This window comes from Channa argus, chromosome 11, assembly GCF_033026475.1.
Source record: "Channa argus isolate prfri chromosome 11, Channa argus male v1.0, whole genome shotgun sequence".
NCBI lineage: Eukaryota > Metazoa > Chordata > Actinopteri > Anabantiformes > Channidae > Channa > Channa argus.
This window is the reverse complement of record NC_090207.1, coordinates 9,011,958-9,027,796: the sequence shown is the minus strand read 5'-3', so window position 1 is coordinate 9,027,796 and position 15,839 is coordinate 9,011,958. Positions and strand designations below refer to the sequence as shown.

General features: G+C 40.6%; 2 protein-coding genes across 11 annotated transcripts in view; both read right to left on the bottom strand.

Annotated features, from left to right (window-relative positions):
• The window catches only part of rasgrf2b (Ras protein-specific guanine nucleotide-releasing factor 2b), a 45,765-nt gene extending 41,526 nt beyond the window's left edge, over positions 1-4,239 (bottom strand). For 4 of the 8 annotated variants that reach the window (XM_067521966.1, XM_067521970.1, XM_067521969.1 and 1 more), the window contains exon 1: positions 3,553-4,238. In XM_067521966.1, coding sequence (XP_067378067.1) covers positions 3,553-3,828 — 276 coding nt within the window. In that variant the 5' untranslated portion in view covers positions 3,829-4,238. Of the gene's footprint in view, positions 1-3,552 lie in introns of all 8 variants that reach the window. The other 4 variants (XM_067521967.1, XM_067521971.1, XM_067521973.1 and 1 more) reach the window with 2 other exon arrangements.
• A 1,035-nt stretch (positions 4,240-5,274) lies between these two features.
• msh3 (mutS homolog 3 (E. coli)) overlaps positions 5,275-15,839 on the bottom strand; it is a 33,631-nt gene continuing 23,066 nt past the window's right edge. For 2 of the 3 annotated variants that reach the window (XM_067521946.1, XM_067521947.1), the window contains exons 22-24: positions 7,501-7,633; positions 7,184-7,352; positions 5,275-5,593 (exon numbers count right to left, since the gene is read on the bottom strand). In XM_067521946.1, the coding sequence (XP_067378047.1) occupies positions 5,518-5,593; positions 7,184-7,352; positions 7,501-7,633 (378 nt within the window). In that variant the 3' untranslated portion in view covers positions 5,275-5,517. Of the gene's footprint in view, positions 5,594-7,183; positions 7,353-7,500; positions 7,634-15,839 lie in introns of those variants that run through there. The other variant, XR_010915598.1, reaches the window with a different exon arrangement.

Below are 15,839 nucleotides of genomic sequence, written 5' to 3'. Positions count from 1 at the left end.
AATGAAGTTGTGGGAAAGAGTAGTGGAAGCTAGACTAAGGGCAGAGGTGAACATTTGTGAGCAGCAATATGGTTTCATGCCTAGAAAGAGTACAACAGATGCAGTATTTGCTTTGAGGATGCTGATGGAGAAGTACAGAGAAGGTCATAAGGAGTTGCATTGTGTCTTCGTAGATTTAGAGAAAGCGTATGACAGGGTGCCGAGAGAGGAGCTGTGGGATTGTATGAGGATGTCTGGAGTGGCAGAGAGGTTTGCTCAAGTGATGGACAGGCTGACAGATGAGGTTAGACAGGAATCTCCTTGGACTATGATGTTTGCAGATGACATCATTATGATTTGTAGTGAGAGCAGGGAGCAGGTGGAGGAAAATCTACAGATGTGGAGGTCCGCTCTGATAAACATGTATTCGGTTTTACTGCGGCTAAGCTTCCTCTGTGAGTGAATGAGAGGGACCCAGGTGAAACGGTGAGGTTACAGGGAGCAGAGGTGAAGAAGGTGCAGGACTTTAAGTACTTAGCGTCAATGGTTCAGAGCAACGGAGAGTGTGGAAAAGAGATAAAGAGGCGGTTGAAGGATGCTGAGGTTGGAGCTGCCAGGCAGGAGGTCTAGAGGAAGACCAAAGAGGAGATTTATGGATGTAGTGAGAGGGGACATGGAGTTAGTGGGTGTGAGAGAAGAGGATGCAGAGGACAATGTTAGATGGAGGCACACGATTAGCTGTGGTGACCCCTGAAAGGGGGAAGAGCCGAAAGGAAAAGAAGAATACATACAGTATGTCGTTCGAGTCTTGGGTTTGGCACAATTTGATGATGTTCCGAGCCAATAGACCTACCAAATTCTATAAACACACTTATTAGTGTGCTTATTTCTACAACTCGACAGACAGAGCTTCATGACAGGAGAACAAGACATATGAGTGGTTATCTGGAAACAGATATGCCGTCTGTAATGGTCATCTCCCCTGGTTCATGGACACGGGTGAACAGCAATTCTCTCACGGATCAGTCACGGATCAACCATTACCAGCCACACACTCCTCCTGTCAGAAATGCACATCCACAGTCGCTGTGGAAACCATTCAGACCAGTGTGAATGCTCTCCAACTAATTTGAAGGGTTTGTGTCTATCTGAGAGTACGAGAGTGAGCGAGAGAGAGAGCGAAAGAGAGAGAAAGCGAGAGAGAAAGAGAGAGAGAGAGACCGAGCACGAGGCAGTAATTGTGTGTTATTTGTGTGGTTACATTGTGGCTCACTGTGGGGGTGTGATACTGCAGGTTGCTGGCAGATTCACTCTACAGCACAGAGAAACGGTGAAGAGAAGGGGCGACTGATGGAAAGATGGAAGGCCTGCTCTCAGTGGGTCCTATACCAAATCCTCGCACATGAAATAAAACCCTGAATTAGACCAAACTCTCAAATTCTCTTTGATTGGAGGTCATTAGTCTAAAACACACAAGTGCCTGCAAGCCCTCTTAAAGAGGACAACAAAAAAATGTCACCATTATTTGGTTTATTCATCTTGACTACGTAGTCCAACAGTTACAGTACATGGCAGCTCACAAGGTTTCAGCTGAGGGCAGATTCCAAAAAACCCCAATTAAATATCACAGCTGTAGTGTGAGAGTGAGACAGATGGGGATTGAGAGACAGACGGTGTAAAAATAGGAGTATAATTTCCAAGCTCTGTAACATCAGAAGAGAGATATTGTGTTTACATCAGTGCCAATATTAGCAATTTGAGCCACATTAAATTTTTCCCCCAAAAACAAAGATTCGTCCCCTTTTCATCAGAATTTCTGAAAACTCCATTACAGAAACACTCTTATTACATTATGTATGACTTGATTAAAACCAGACTACAAACTTCCTAAAGCCTCTTCTCCAGTACATCTGGAATGAATTGTCTTTCCACAAATACATTAAAAGAGAGACATCTACTGTTTAGGTAGGTGGGAGAGTCATATTTTCTAAATGATGATGACTGGTTCCCATTTTTGAGCTTTCTTCGCATCTTATATGATTAATTGTGCATCCACTCACAGCCTCGTTAATACTTTTTCAAACTGTAAAAAGTCAATGCTCTCCAGTGTACCCCTCCTCCTATATTTAATTGGGCAAGAAGCCTGTGCACACACATGCACACAGTCACCGAGGCCAGCTGAAAACTGGGATCAGAGACAGAAATCATTCTGTTTGCTCTGTGATTAAAAGAGGAGGTACAGCTTACTTTAACTATAACAAATATTGATTCTCTGATTGGTATAACCCAAGGACTGATGTGACTTGTAACCAGCGCATGTGAATTTAATTTTTTCCTCAATGAAATGCATGTACAAATGGCAATTCAAATGTTTCCTAGCAACAAGACCTACCTAACTGTTGGAGCAACAATGCTGAGGCAACTTCCAGGAGCACAGTAACCAACAGATTTGCCCAAAATATTTCCCTGCACAGCTTAAAGTCATGGAGCCTTAACCCTTTTCGTCTCTGGGAGATTCTGGTCTAAATGCATCATTACAAATCCAAGTACATGCTTATACCCAGAGAGCTTGATTTTCTATCGCATTTCAGACCACAGGTTTCTGAAATTACAAAGTATGCCCCCTTTCAGTATGTCTTATGAAGCACAAGACATTTAAAATATGTCAAACTGATGTAATGTTACTGCCATAAATCATCCTGGAAAATATTATTTTATTAAAGATAACAGATTTAATCAAGAGCTGGATCAACAAAATATAAAATGCACTGACTTTTTATTTTATTTTATACCATCCACAGAGTTGAATATGACTACCTGTTGCTGCATTGCTGTAGTTGCCTCCCCATGACAGTTTCAAAAAGATTTTTGAAAATGTCTACTTTGTTTAAATAGTGCACATCAGGAAGCGCTCAGGGCTTTTTTTAGGATAACTTCGTGGCATTTATAATGAAAAGTGACAGACTATTGGGGTCCAAAGCAGCAGGTTATAATTCAGTTACATTTGACCGTCATAGCCACTAGATCATGAGCTCAAAGTGACAAAGCTGTTCCAAAGAGCTGAGAGAGAAGGATGAATTGTGTGACTGCTAAGGACCTGATCTTTCGGGGAATAGAAAGATAATGTAGTATCCTGCAACATTTCTCCTTCCAGCCCAGTCCTACTTGCACATCTGAATCTCTGGGGGATGGTTTACCTGTTCAGGGAAGATGCCCTTGAAGCTCTTGACACTGCAGAAAGACCAAAATTGCTACAACCAGCTCTTGTACTGTACTGTACATGGGCGTCAGTTTCATCACGATGAAACAGTTTGATTTTCTTGTGTGCATTATTACAAATAACAGTGAGTAATAAAGAAGCAATAATCTGCATAAACCTACTGGGGAAAACCGCTGACAACCTGGAAACACAAAGATGGTGCTCTTTTGGGTAAGCATGTGTCTTATTACCATACAATCAGTGACAACCTCTACCTTATACTGACGTCAGAGGGCTGTGAGTTGTGCAGGCATTAGGTCTTTGACAACTTGTTTTGGTATATGGATTCACTGTAACTTGTTAAAGTCTCTCACCTGCTTCTCCAGCGCTTCCCTCCCTGTGGTGGACATCTTGGGCGCCGGCACGCGCTCGCAGGTGCATCCTTCCAACAGGTAAATCCCGGCAGGTCGCGCGCTCTGCTCGTTCTCGAAGAAGAACAGTATATTTTGGTACAGGGCGAAGAACTTCTCGTGCCATCGGCTGTTCTCCGCCGTCTTCTTGCTCAGGTAGCCGCGCTTGGTGCCCTCTTTACGCGCGATCGCCGACAGAAACAACGCGTGTCCTTCGTTATAACGGACGCTCTTCTGCATGTTGTCGTGGGTTTGGAAGAGAGAAGACAGTGGGACAACCAGAGTTATCACCGCGAGCCCATGTTCGCCGAGGATGCGTGTAAACTTTTCCAAGCAGAGACGCGCGTCTCAGAGGTGCCGTGGCGCACCGAAAAGTTGCCCTACTGTCGGAAGAGCTTCTGCAGGGGAACTCATAGTAGAGATGTCAGAGTCCCACAAGCACTAGCGGAAATCCATGCATCTTGCTAAAAAGCTTAAACAAATAACTAACGAGCAAAAGAAAGCGAGTGTCTTACACGGAGGGAGGACCCTCAAGTGGACAGACAGTGACAGAATCACAGAGCCGATAAGCTGTAATGGGCTTTGACATTGGTTAACTCTCTCTCGCACACAAACCCTCGCTCCTTTTAGGTCTCTCTATCTTGCTCTCTCTCTCCGGTGATGCGCGCTGATCCTGGAGTTGGCGGAATTAAAGGCGGAGCATGAATTGGTTGTGTGTGTGAGTGAGAGTGAGAGAGCTAGAAATGTAGGGTAATGCAGATTTTTTTTAAGAGGCATTGTGAGTTGTTTCTGCATTATTAATAGCATTAAAAAGCACACACTTAAGAACAGTGCATTAATGGATAAAGAAAAAGGATAAATACATTACGATTCAAACTTGAAAAAAATTTCTTCTGATGTGAAAATCGGTTTCCTTTCCTTTTCCAGTAAGTAGAAATGTTGAACTTCTTTACAAAGGGTCTTCACAGATTTAAGCATCAAAAGTCTGTTTACAGGTCTTGCAGACTTAATACAGACTATTTGGACTGTATAAAGAGGGAGCTGCATAAAATCTGAGAAACCGGGGGATGTTACTTTGGCATTTGGAAGTGAAAATGTGGTTTGAGAATCTGGCTTTGTGCAATAAGTGAGGCTACCAGATCCCGGAGCAGCTCCTCTTCTCTGCCTGAACCTCAAAAGTTACATTAGCCTACTAGCACAACAAATCCCAAATCTCCAACCAAATGCAGGGACATTTGCATTATGGGTAATGTAGGCACCTGATTGGAAGTCTTTGTCTTTTTTCAAAACTGTCCATGTCATAGACAGTGCTATGTTAGTACAATGCTAAGTTAATGGATTACTTTTAAGACAGTGTGATGACATGTCTAAATGGAAAATGTTTTAGGCAATTCTTTTTTTACTTGTCCAACACAGGTCTGATGGTTCAAAAAGCTAGTTATTGTATAATCAAATCAGCTTTGAACTGAAAGTGTGATAGGAGATGTCATGTTATTGTCGTTTTTCCTCGGTTTTCCTGCTCCTTCCACATGCAACAGCAACTGTGTATTGGGTGCTGAGTGTTTCTAAAATGTGGGTCCCCTACACCTAAGGGGGGGACCTGAACACCTGTGTTAACACATACAGAGCACCACAGCTGATGCTTTGCTACTGTGATGCTCACAGTAAAGCCTCTGTGTAGACAAGTTTGTTTTTCGCTTTTATTCAAATCACCAAACACACTGTAACACACAGTTTGGTGGAAAAAAATCGTGATCATTTGCATTAATTTATGGAATGACAACTAGATTACAGTATTGATGATGTAGATAACCAGAGCCTGAAATGGTGAAACATGCTGGCAGGGAGAAACCACTCTATTGAAATCTATTTCTGAGTCCTTCCTAAAAGACATTTGCTCAGGCCTTGTTGACTTCTGCTGTATTGACATCAAGATTTTGACCACTCCATGAGGGATGATCGGTCCGAGATGCTCCAGAGATCTGAGAGAAGTTTCTTATTCTTCCTGTAGAGACACAAAAAAAGAGACTAAAATGTTACTTAAACAAAACAAAGTGAGAAAAACCATTAAATAGGGTCAAACAGCCTAAGCACACTATACTCACAGATACAGCTGTGAGAGAGTACAAAAAAGCTCTGCTCTTAACCTGCAACGGGCAGCTCAACTCCTGCGTGTACAATTATTGTTTACTCAGCACGGCTTCACTCCAACAAAGGACAAACATTTCTTATGGAGAGTATTCTTCTGACACAAAGATATGGATATGTGTGTGCGCATGTGTACACTGGCAGATATCTCATATGGCGAGGCCTACTTATGAAATGTCTAAGCAGCACTCAACTCCCGGCAGGCTGTCTGTTACAGAGCAGGGAAACGCAGTTCAAATCGCAATGTGCTGACAATGAAGGACAAAGAATCAGCCGTATTTTCTCTTCCTAACTTAATTGTACTGTAACCTGTTACAGGTTTTCTGCCTGGCAGTTGATGGTTCACCCACTAATAAAAAAAACCTCAGCATAAGATGTGCTAGCACATGCATGAAATCACATTCACTGAAGTCTTAAAACTTAAATAAAGATTCAAGTTCCACTTCAAGTTTTATTTTCATGTTTGACTCTTGGTTTTCAACTGACAGGCCCCATTTGTGCTGAATTATATTAAAAAGGAACTTTAACTTTTGTGTGAGTTTTAAGAGACAGAAGAGACAGCAGAAGCCAAGAAATTTTGACTTGTACCCCTTAAAAAAGGTTTTATAAAACACAAAACTTCCATATCCCAGCTTGACTGCATTTCTGCATTGAGCTCAAAATCCAACATGGTTGCCCCACGCATAAACAGTGTAAAAGCTGCAGTAAAATACTGTTTATTAGGAGTTAAATGTCTTGTTGTTATTTGTGTCCTGTTAAAACATATATTGTTGCACATTTTCATACCATCCAACTCCTATCTAAAGAAATGTTGCTACAATGTGGCTATTTGAATGTCCCAAATAGCAACAGTGTGTGGGTATTAACCGACTTGACTTGAGCCTGTGTGAAAAGTTGCAGTCCCTAGTGACTGGACAGACGTTACTTCAAAGTTACTCCTGGTATAATAGCTGGTATAATAGTTTATTATGCTCTTGAATCCTCAGCTTCCAGCTTCCAGTCATAGGTACAGAAACAGGTCACATTTGAATGAGGGTTATTTTTCTTAAAGCAAAGCAAAATGTAAGCATTTAATGGTTATATTAATTGTAATAATATTTGAAAAAAAAGGGCTTAATGGGAAAATAATCTATAGATTGATCGATTAGTTGGAGAAAATCAAATCGATAAATTAATCAACAAAAAATTAATTGTTAGGTTCAATAAAACACAGGTTTTCAAGCAACTTTTTTTGGTAGGTACTTTGTGACATGACTGGTGTAATTCTGCAGTTAACTTGAGATTGTCATTGGGATAAAAAATTATTATCTTTATTACACATTATTGTGCAGTGCTTTGGTATCTGATAAGCCTTCAAAATGTATGAATATGTTGCTCAAATGAATCCTGGACTTTCATTGTGCCACTAGTACCTTAAGATGTTATAATGTATTTATGTTTGCTCTACCTCCTGTTGTTGACCATGTTCTCCAGCTCTCGAGACTTGTATGCAGCCGTTTGAAGTATGGAGTTGGGAATGTCAGCCAGTCGGGCAACATTCAGGCCGTAGCTCCGGCCTGCAGCTCCTTCAGTTAACTGGTAGAGGAAGGTGATGAACTCTGGCTGAACCTCTTCACCTGTCCACATATGCAGTATACATACATTTTAAAATCTAGGCAAATAGAACATGGTTGTTCCAAATTTGCCTGCAAGGTGAGTGTTAAACTCATAATTTCCACCCAAAAACAATTTTATGTACTTTCGCACGGCCACACACACACATACCATCAGTGTCAGAAGTGATGTCAGGTTCATTGAGCAGGAAGGCCATGTGGTAATTAGTTACTTGTTCAGGATACACCTGCTCTAGCTCGCACAGAGGAGGGTAATGGGTCACAAACAGGGTAAGAGCTTTGACCTAAAAAAGGATGAAGAAGGTGAAGTACAAGTTAAATCTATGAACTGTGTTCACATTTCAGACAGTCACGAAAGACTGGTTGGTAACAGTAAGGAAAAAAGCACAGTCAGTAGAGTACATCACTTGTGGTGATCCTGCACCTGCCATGTTTGGTTTTACTGACAACAGATCTACCACCTTCCCACCTACTCACCAGCTTTGCAAAGTGCCCGTGAAAAATGAGATCTGATCATCACATTGTGCACAGAATATAGGCAAGAAACTAAAGTAAAACTTGAAAAGTGGCTGTTGTGTTTCACATTATCTGTTTAACACATGCAGATGCACATTTTGTTACCAGGTTTGTCTACAGCCATGCTGGTGGCACTATGAGACTGCATTTAGACCCAGCAGTGCTTTCTGTGTGGAACATATATGGTCGTGCTTCAGGATCCCCCCACAGCCCAAAGACTTGCAAGTTAGGTCAACATGTGATTCTAAACTGTCTGTGGGTTTAAATGTGAGTGTGAACGGTTGTCTGTGTGGTAGTACTGTGAGTGACTGGCAACCTGTCCAGGGTCACCCAAAGGCTACGCCAATTGCCTAATGCTCGCTGGGAGCAACTCCAGTCCCAATTACCACCCTCCATTCTCTTATGGGAAAAGCGGCATCAAAACTGAATGGATCACTTTTAGCTAAATGCTAACATCAGCATGTTAACTTTGCAGGATCTCTTAATGAGACCTTACCTGCGTAAGGGAAACTGAACATATATACAATGGCACATTGGCATTTAGCAAATTTAATACTTCCTTGTTTCAAAAGGTTAACGTGTTAGCATGCTAAAATCTAATTAGAAGTAAACACGTCTTGAGTAGTTGAAAAATTTAAACAGAAAGTTATTACAATTCATTCTGAGGGCCACATGGTATGGTAGATATGATAGATAATAAAAAATAAAATTCTGCTGGTACAGAAGAAACATCCCTATACTTTTAGGAATGCCATCTTGAGATAATGAATATTTGTAGGATAATATAAATATTTTTTTTAAAGTTATATAAGTTCTCTTCATTCTTATCACAACTAATAAACACTGGGATTTTAACTATATTCAAGTAAATGTTTTGCTTTGTCCATTGACTAGTTAATATGACTATTTTGTTCTCGCATGTCATTCTCACACAAAAGAGAAGAGTAGGAGGGAAAAAGAACAGAAAGACAAAGATGAGGGATAAAGTAATAAGTATACCAAATGGTATCAGAACAAATGTTGCATTATGTAACACTGTCTGTATTACCACAAACTAGCAAAAGTTGTAGCTGAAAAACAAAAGGCAGAGCATCGACATATACTGTTCTTTGGCCAGTATGTGAAGACATTACCACATTATTACAGCGCCGTATCACTTTTTCCCCTATTAGTCTATTTACTATAGTTCTTTTGTTTTTCCTTACTCTAATTTCTTTCTACAGTCAATCACTGCCATTTTCTGCCTTTAACTATAAACTCAGCTTTTCAGGTTCTGGAGAGAATTTCAGCAAAGTGAAGACAACTCACCCTTCATCTGACTATTCTTTAATCCCTGTCAGGCCTGGGGGGCACCCGAAGGCTACGTGATTAAACTCTGGCATTAAGTTTAAGACATGAAATTGACAAAAAGCAAGTGCTGGCTGCACTCACTCACTCAGCCTCTCTGTCAAATGCAAACACTTTTCTCTTGCCGTTTTGTCAGGACAGCTGCTAAGAGCTGTTCACTAAAACAAATGCATTTCCTTTTCCTGTTTACTTTACCCACCCAATCATGTAAGTGGAGTAGGAAGAAGTTGTTTGAAGCAGTGCTGGATTGAAAATACCAAAAATGGCCCCAGTAATAACAGTAATAACAACTGGGGCCAATGATGACTAATGATAACAGATCATGTTTGAGTTCTCACTGTGGAGCAGGCCTGACTTACATCACTGCAGGAAGCAAACAGCTCCAATAAAGGGCTGCTAGATGCTCGGTCTAAGAAAGGTCACATCACTAGGAATTCCACACTCTGAAAGACATGCAGACCTGTATCTGCTGAAACACGTGTACTGTATAATACGCTCATACGACAAATCCACAGAGATGAGCTTCTTGAATCATTCCTGTTCACCTACACTGGTAAAGGTAAAAGCAACCGATGAGTGGCAGAGGGAGACTGCAGACTGGATAATGGACTGATTTGGTGCTAATGACAGCTCATTAGCTGACTGACCAAGGTGCACTTACAGCCTTGTTCTGCAGAGCTGGACCATCTGATGAAACCAGTGCTGAAACAATTAATCTATTAATTGGATAATTTTTGAATCAAGATGACTTTAAAAATAAAACTACAGGCTTTTAGATGCCATCATCTTTTACACACAATTGGTCTTACTGGTAATTACTGAAAGGATAATGTTGGCGTGTTTCTAATTAAATTATATTGTCCACACTCACCATACAAATTGGTGTCTCACCATACAAACAACATTTCAACGCATCTTTAAGTAAAACTTAACTTCAGATTTCTGTAGAAAATAATGCTGATTCTGAGCATCTGGGACAAAGTTTACTCAAAATGATGTCATCCATACATATTAATGCAACCACAAGGGGGCACAAGCCAGTGTCTTGTTTTCCCAGTCCCAAGTCTGGATAAACGCAGAGGGTTATGTCAGAAAGGGCATCCGCCGTAAAACACATGCCAAATTAAACATGCGAATCACGACTCCCACACCAAATCTGATGCGTTAGATGGAGGCAGACGATTTGCTGTGGCGACCCCTTAAAGGGAGCAGCCAAAAGGAAAACTAAATGTCATCCATACATTTTGGTGCTTATGCCACCACCAAATGTCTCACGTCTCTGATTAAGAGGAAAATCTCCAAATATCTACTCATATTGTAAACTAGAATCTGCTGTATGCTCTAGAGGAATGCTTGGAGTGGCCAAAGACAGGATACGCTGTATGTTTGGTTCACTTGAAGGTTTAAATTAAACTGACAAGACTGCTGAGCTGCCACAAACCACAGATAGCACTTTCTCTGCACTGTGTCACTTCTTCCTCTCCTCCAACTTTAACTATTGTCTGTTGCACTGTACACCTGTGGAGAATCACCGCTCTACTCAGCTGTTTCTTAATGATATGTTGTCAAAGATGGGTAAGTACACTTCCATTCAGTCATCAGCTCATCAAGAAAAGGCCAGCAGTGTCAACACCACTATTGCTCTCTCTGTCTTGTTACTGCTCTCTGTCCAATAAGACACAAATCCAATTTTAACTCAAGTCAGCACCCTTGGGTTCTCACCTCCCAACTAACAAGGCTTTGTGTCTCTCTGCGTGTGTGTGTGTGTTTAAAAAAAAAAAGAGACACTGCAAATGATGCATACATCTGCATAAATCACCGACCTCTGACCGACAGCTGATGACTTTCCCTTTAACTCATATTTTGTCTTTTGGTAAAGTGGACATACTGTATTTTGGAAATTAGGTTTGCAGCTTTTTTGTAAGATCAATGGTGCAGCAGCAAGAACTGACCTAGGATGCTTACACAGACCACTGATTCAGGGCCCTTAGATAATAATCTACTGGCACGGTCAATGATATTAAACTAAGTATCCCATTTTAAAGCTGTAACAATAATAGGCATAAATACATGCAACCTTTTCTGCACAGGGCAGAGCTGCAAATGTAGAAGATGCAACGACTGCTCAAATGTATAATTTCTTTCATTACCTCAAAAATATGTATGGTGAAATTCTGCACTTGGGGCAACTGTGGTGGAGTAGGTAGAGTGGTCGACCACCAATCCCACAATTGTTGTTGGTTCGATCCCCAGTTCCTCCAGTCACATATCAAAGTGTCCTTGAGCAAGACACTGAACCCCAGCTTAGTTGCTCCCAGTGAGGGTTGGTCAGCTGCATAGAAGCTTCCCCGTCGGTGTGATTGGGAGTGGAAATGGGTGAATGAGAAGCAGTGTAAAGAGGTTTGAGTGAAAAGCGCCATGTAAGTGCAGACCATTCACTTCTCCAAAGGTGTAAAGCTTTATGACTTGCATTATTTGACACACTTGTAATTTAGTGGGCCACATTTCGATAATCCGTGTCATTCCAATTACTGGGGACAGGATGCTGTTCTCTGTTGCAATTACGGTCTGTTATTAAGGCAAAAACTCCTGCTCAGAACACATTTAACAATCACATTTAGTGAGATTGCACTTTTTCACTAACACCTGCCACACAATTTACATTTTCAAATTAATGCAAGCTGTTCCTAGCAGTTAAAAAAAAAAAAGCTTCTTTTTAAAGGACACCTTCATTGATAATGAACTTGTTTTTTTGGGGTCTATAGTTTGAGTAGTACATGTAAATGAATGCCATTAAAGTTTCCTCTTCCCTATAATAAAATATCACCCTACGTCTAGCTAAAAAACAACTCTAGATGACATCACTTGGAGGAACATTTAGTTCAGATTATGTTATCTTGTTGATCACACTATGAAGTTTATACTAATTGTCAATATCATCTGAACTGATAAAAAGTATATGATAAATGATAAAAAGTACTTTTACTTAAGAATTAAAGAATTATTCTAATATAGGGGAATCAGAGGAAAGTTTAAAAGCATTCATGTATGAAACAAACAAAAAACTAACTTGTACTAAGACTAAATAAATTAATAGTCAGTCAATTAATCAAGTTAATAAGTCAGTCGACAAAAACTGAACAATTGTTATATCTACATTTTTACTATTATTTTTCAAGGATGAAACGTGAATATTTTTATTTCCAGTTTATAAAAGTGTAGCGTGTTGAGCCTTCTACAGTTCGAAATAAACAGAAACATTTGTCACAGTTTGACATTGTTTTAGAGAAAAAGGATTACTGAACAAATTAACTCATCAGAAAAATATCAAAGGTGTGGCCCAATATAAATCATTCTCAACATTCGTTCGCGATTAAAGCGATGTTCTAGTTAGCATCTACCTTGAACATTTTTTTTTTTAATTGTGACATCCTCAACATCAAGCAATCTTTCCTTGTCTGCCCCTCATCATTGTTGACTCCTGAAGAGGTGAAAGTATTGAATATTTCAAAAGAAACAAGCAAGCAAGGGAGTAGTCAGAAACCGTACACGTAATTGCATGACAGAAATACTGTCATGCATTTCTTTGATACTACTTGAATCATCTTGCATCCCTCTTAGTTTATATTGTAAGACCTATTTTTTTGGACCCTGACGCACATGTAGGAATCACTGCCACTGTGAACAATGCATGAAATGATAACACTTCTAGTGAAATGACTACAGTGAAATTTAGAATGACCAGAAGGTTCGACACAGTGAGCTGAAACACAGACAAGCATCTTATCCATGTGAGTACAGTGCAGGCTCAGAGTGCAGTGGAGCACATGTGGGCCTTCAAAGGAGCTTTGTGCATCAGCTTAAGCACATCAGACCATTTACGCCCACATGGAACAATACGTTCTACTGGAAATGTACCCATTAGTGTGTAGCCAAAAATGAGCTTTAGTGAGTTCTGCTTCTCCAGTGAGGCCACGTGTAAAGCAGGGCCTGACTGTCTTAGTTATAACAGTGGCTATCACCATGCTTGTGCATTAACATGCAATTCTGAGTCACTGTACGAGGGCAGAGCGAAACCTAGTGATAACCTTGGTGTGAAGCTAATGGCAGGATAACTGGCTGTTAGCGTGAATAAACATAAGAGTCCAACTGAGTCGGAGAGTGAGTAATGGTTAAAACGGAGGACAGCTTGAGGTACTTCAACCATCACAGCGAGAAAAGAATTAAATTGGATGAACATGTACATAGGCTGTGATTTCACCAAAACCCCTGAAACTTTTAGCAGACACAACTCATAAATTTAGTAATCTGCCTTCCTGTTCCTTTTTTTCCTTTCTTCATCAAGGCTGTCGCTTTCATTGAGTGGTGTTATGAAATCCATCTACATTCTTAACTACCTCTCAGGTGAGTGTTGGGGACAGGAAAAGGTGTGTTACTATAACAACCGAGTCAAAGCGGGAGTAGTCTGACTTTTGTGAGGAGGAGGAGGACAGGGCAGAGGAGGAGGAGGAGGAGGAGGAGGTGTAGGTGTAGGGAGAGGAGTGAGCATGAAAGACGTGTCTGCCTGTCCTGAGGAAGCCTTTCGCTGTAAAGCATAACTTCTTTTGTGCTCTTTTGTTTGTCTTTCCTTTAATAGCAAGGCTTTTCTAACAAATCAATGCTGTTACACAACAGGTAGTTAGAGAGCTCCCTCCTCCTGCCAACAGCAGCTCCCTGCTGCATTAGCTGCTACTTACACATTTTTCATTCTATGCTTTCCAGCAGGATTACATAACCCAAAGATTATGTCCAAATATTAATGTGGAACTGGCCAAACATTAAAACTGAAAGGAGGTTTTTCAAAGATAAATGTTTGTTCATCAATATTTGAACAGAGGTAAGTGCAATTTAGAGCTATTGGCCTTTGAAATCTGAAAAAATATGTGTGTACCAAAGACCTTTCATGATACACCTTGAGAAAACCATCAATTGTATCTGTCACTGTGAATGTAGTCGCACGCTGGGGCTCATACCTTTACCAGAAAAGTCAAAATCACTGGTTTGTGTAGTCCACTGTCAGCTTGGTGAGCTTTTCCACAATAGCAAGCAAAACAATGTTCTGCAAATGGGAGATGAAATACGTGGTCCCAAAGGTCAAAACAGACCATCTGAGTTGATAAATCCTTTTCTCCCCAGAGCTGCTACAGTCTGGAGGGATCTAATACCACATGCGCACCAACTGTTAGATACACCAAAGAGAGAGTGTTTGTGTGTGTGTGTGTGTGTGTGTGTGTGTGTGTGTTGGTTTTGAAGTCCAGTTTGATTGATCAGATCAGTGTCCATCAGTTTTAAAGCTGGATTAACAGTTATTGGGCCACTTGAGAACATCACAACAATCTGAATATACAATATATAAGATCATTGAATAAAATACTTTATCTTGTTCACATGTATGTCAATGACAAGAAGACAAGACAAAATGACTGAATATTCTATCCGAACAAATCCCGATGACCAACAACAATTGTAGAGATCAAACCAATAACAATTGTGGAATTGGTGGACGAACACTCTACCTACTCCGCCACAGTTGCCCCAAGTGCAGAATTTCATCATACATATTTTTGGGGTAATGAAAGAAATGATACATTTGAGCAGTCTCTGCATCTTTTACACTGCCTTTTAAACTACATGATATTTTAAAGAGCCTTTGTTTTCTTTTCCTGCCCAGCCATTGTATTACAGTAAACTGTGCAGTGATTTGACTATAATTCTCTTTGTGTGAACATCACAACAAGTTGAATATACAATATATAAGATCACCTAATAAAATACGTCCCATTTTTGTCTTATCCACCTTCTGACTCTTGGTCTGCCGCTTGAAATGCTTCGTGTTTTATGTTCACTGGCTGGTCGCTAATTTTGTGTGCGGTTTGCCACTGGTGCAGAGCACAACTCATCTGTTCTATCAAAATAGAGATACGCAATCTTGTGCAACACCCAAAGGGCTCCCGAGTGTGCCAGTTCATATAATCCCACCAGAACACATCCACAAACACACATCCACACACACTCTCTCGTAGGAATAGTGGTTCAAGGTACCCCACATACTGTATCACCAGCACTGTCTCCTCTCGTCAGTGAACATTTGCCTCTTCCAGCTCAAATTCAATCTCTCTGCTTTCTATACACACCACAGCTGACAAGAGAGAACACTTAAAGAAATGCTGACAATGCATATGGTAGCATATGATTACATGACATGGACAGCCTGCCTGTCATCAGCTCACCTACAGTTTATAATAATCCCTTCAACAATTTGATATGTTTCTCTTTGTCTTTCCCTTTCCACTGCATCCTCCTCTTACTGCCTACAGGAAACATTAACCATATACTGTAGATTAAGCTTCTCCATAATTCTGCTCAGTTTTCGAGAGGTGCTCTGCTGCTGAGGCCTCTCTAGTGGTTCATCTCTCAGCAAAACAAACGATCATTCTGCAGAGCACACATACACTGTAATCGATCACTTGCCTGCACACAAATAGAGACACGTACAGACACATCTTAATGAAAAGCTGTTAGCTTGAAGGTTAACTGCCCTGGTTTGAAGATGTCACAGTGCATTTGGATTTATCAGCAACATGAATG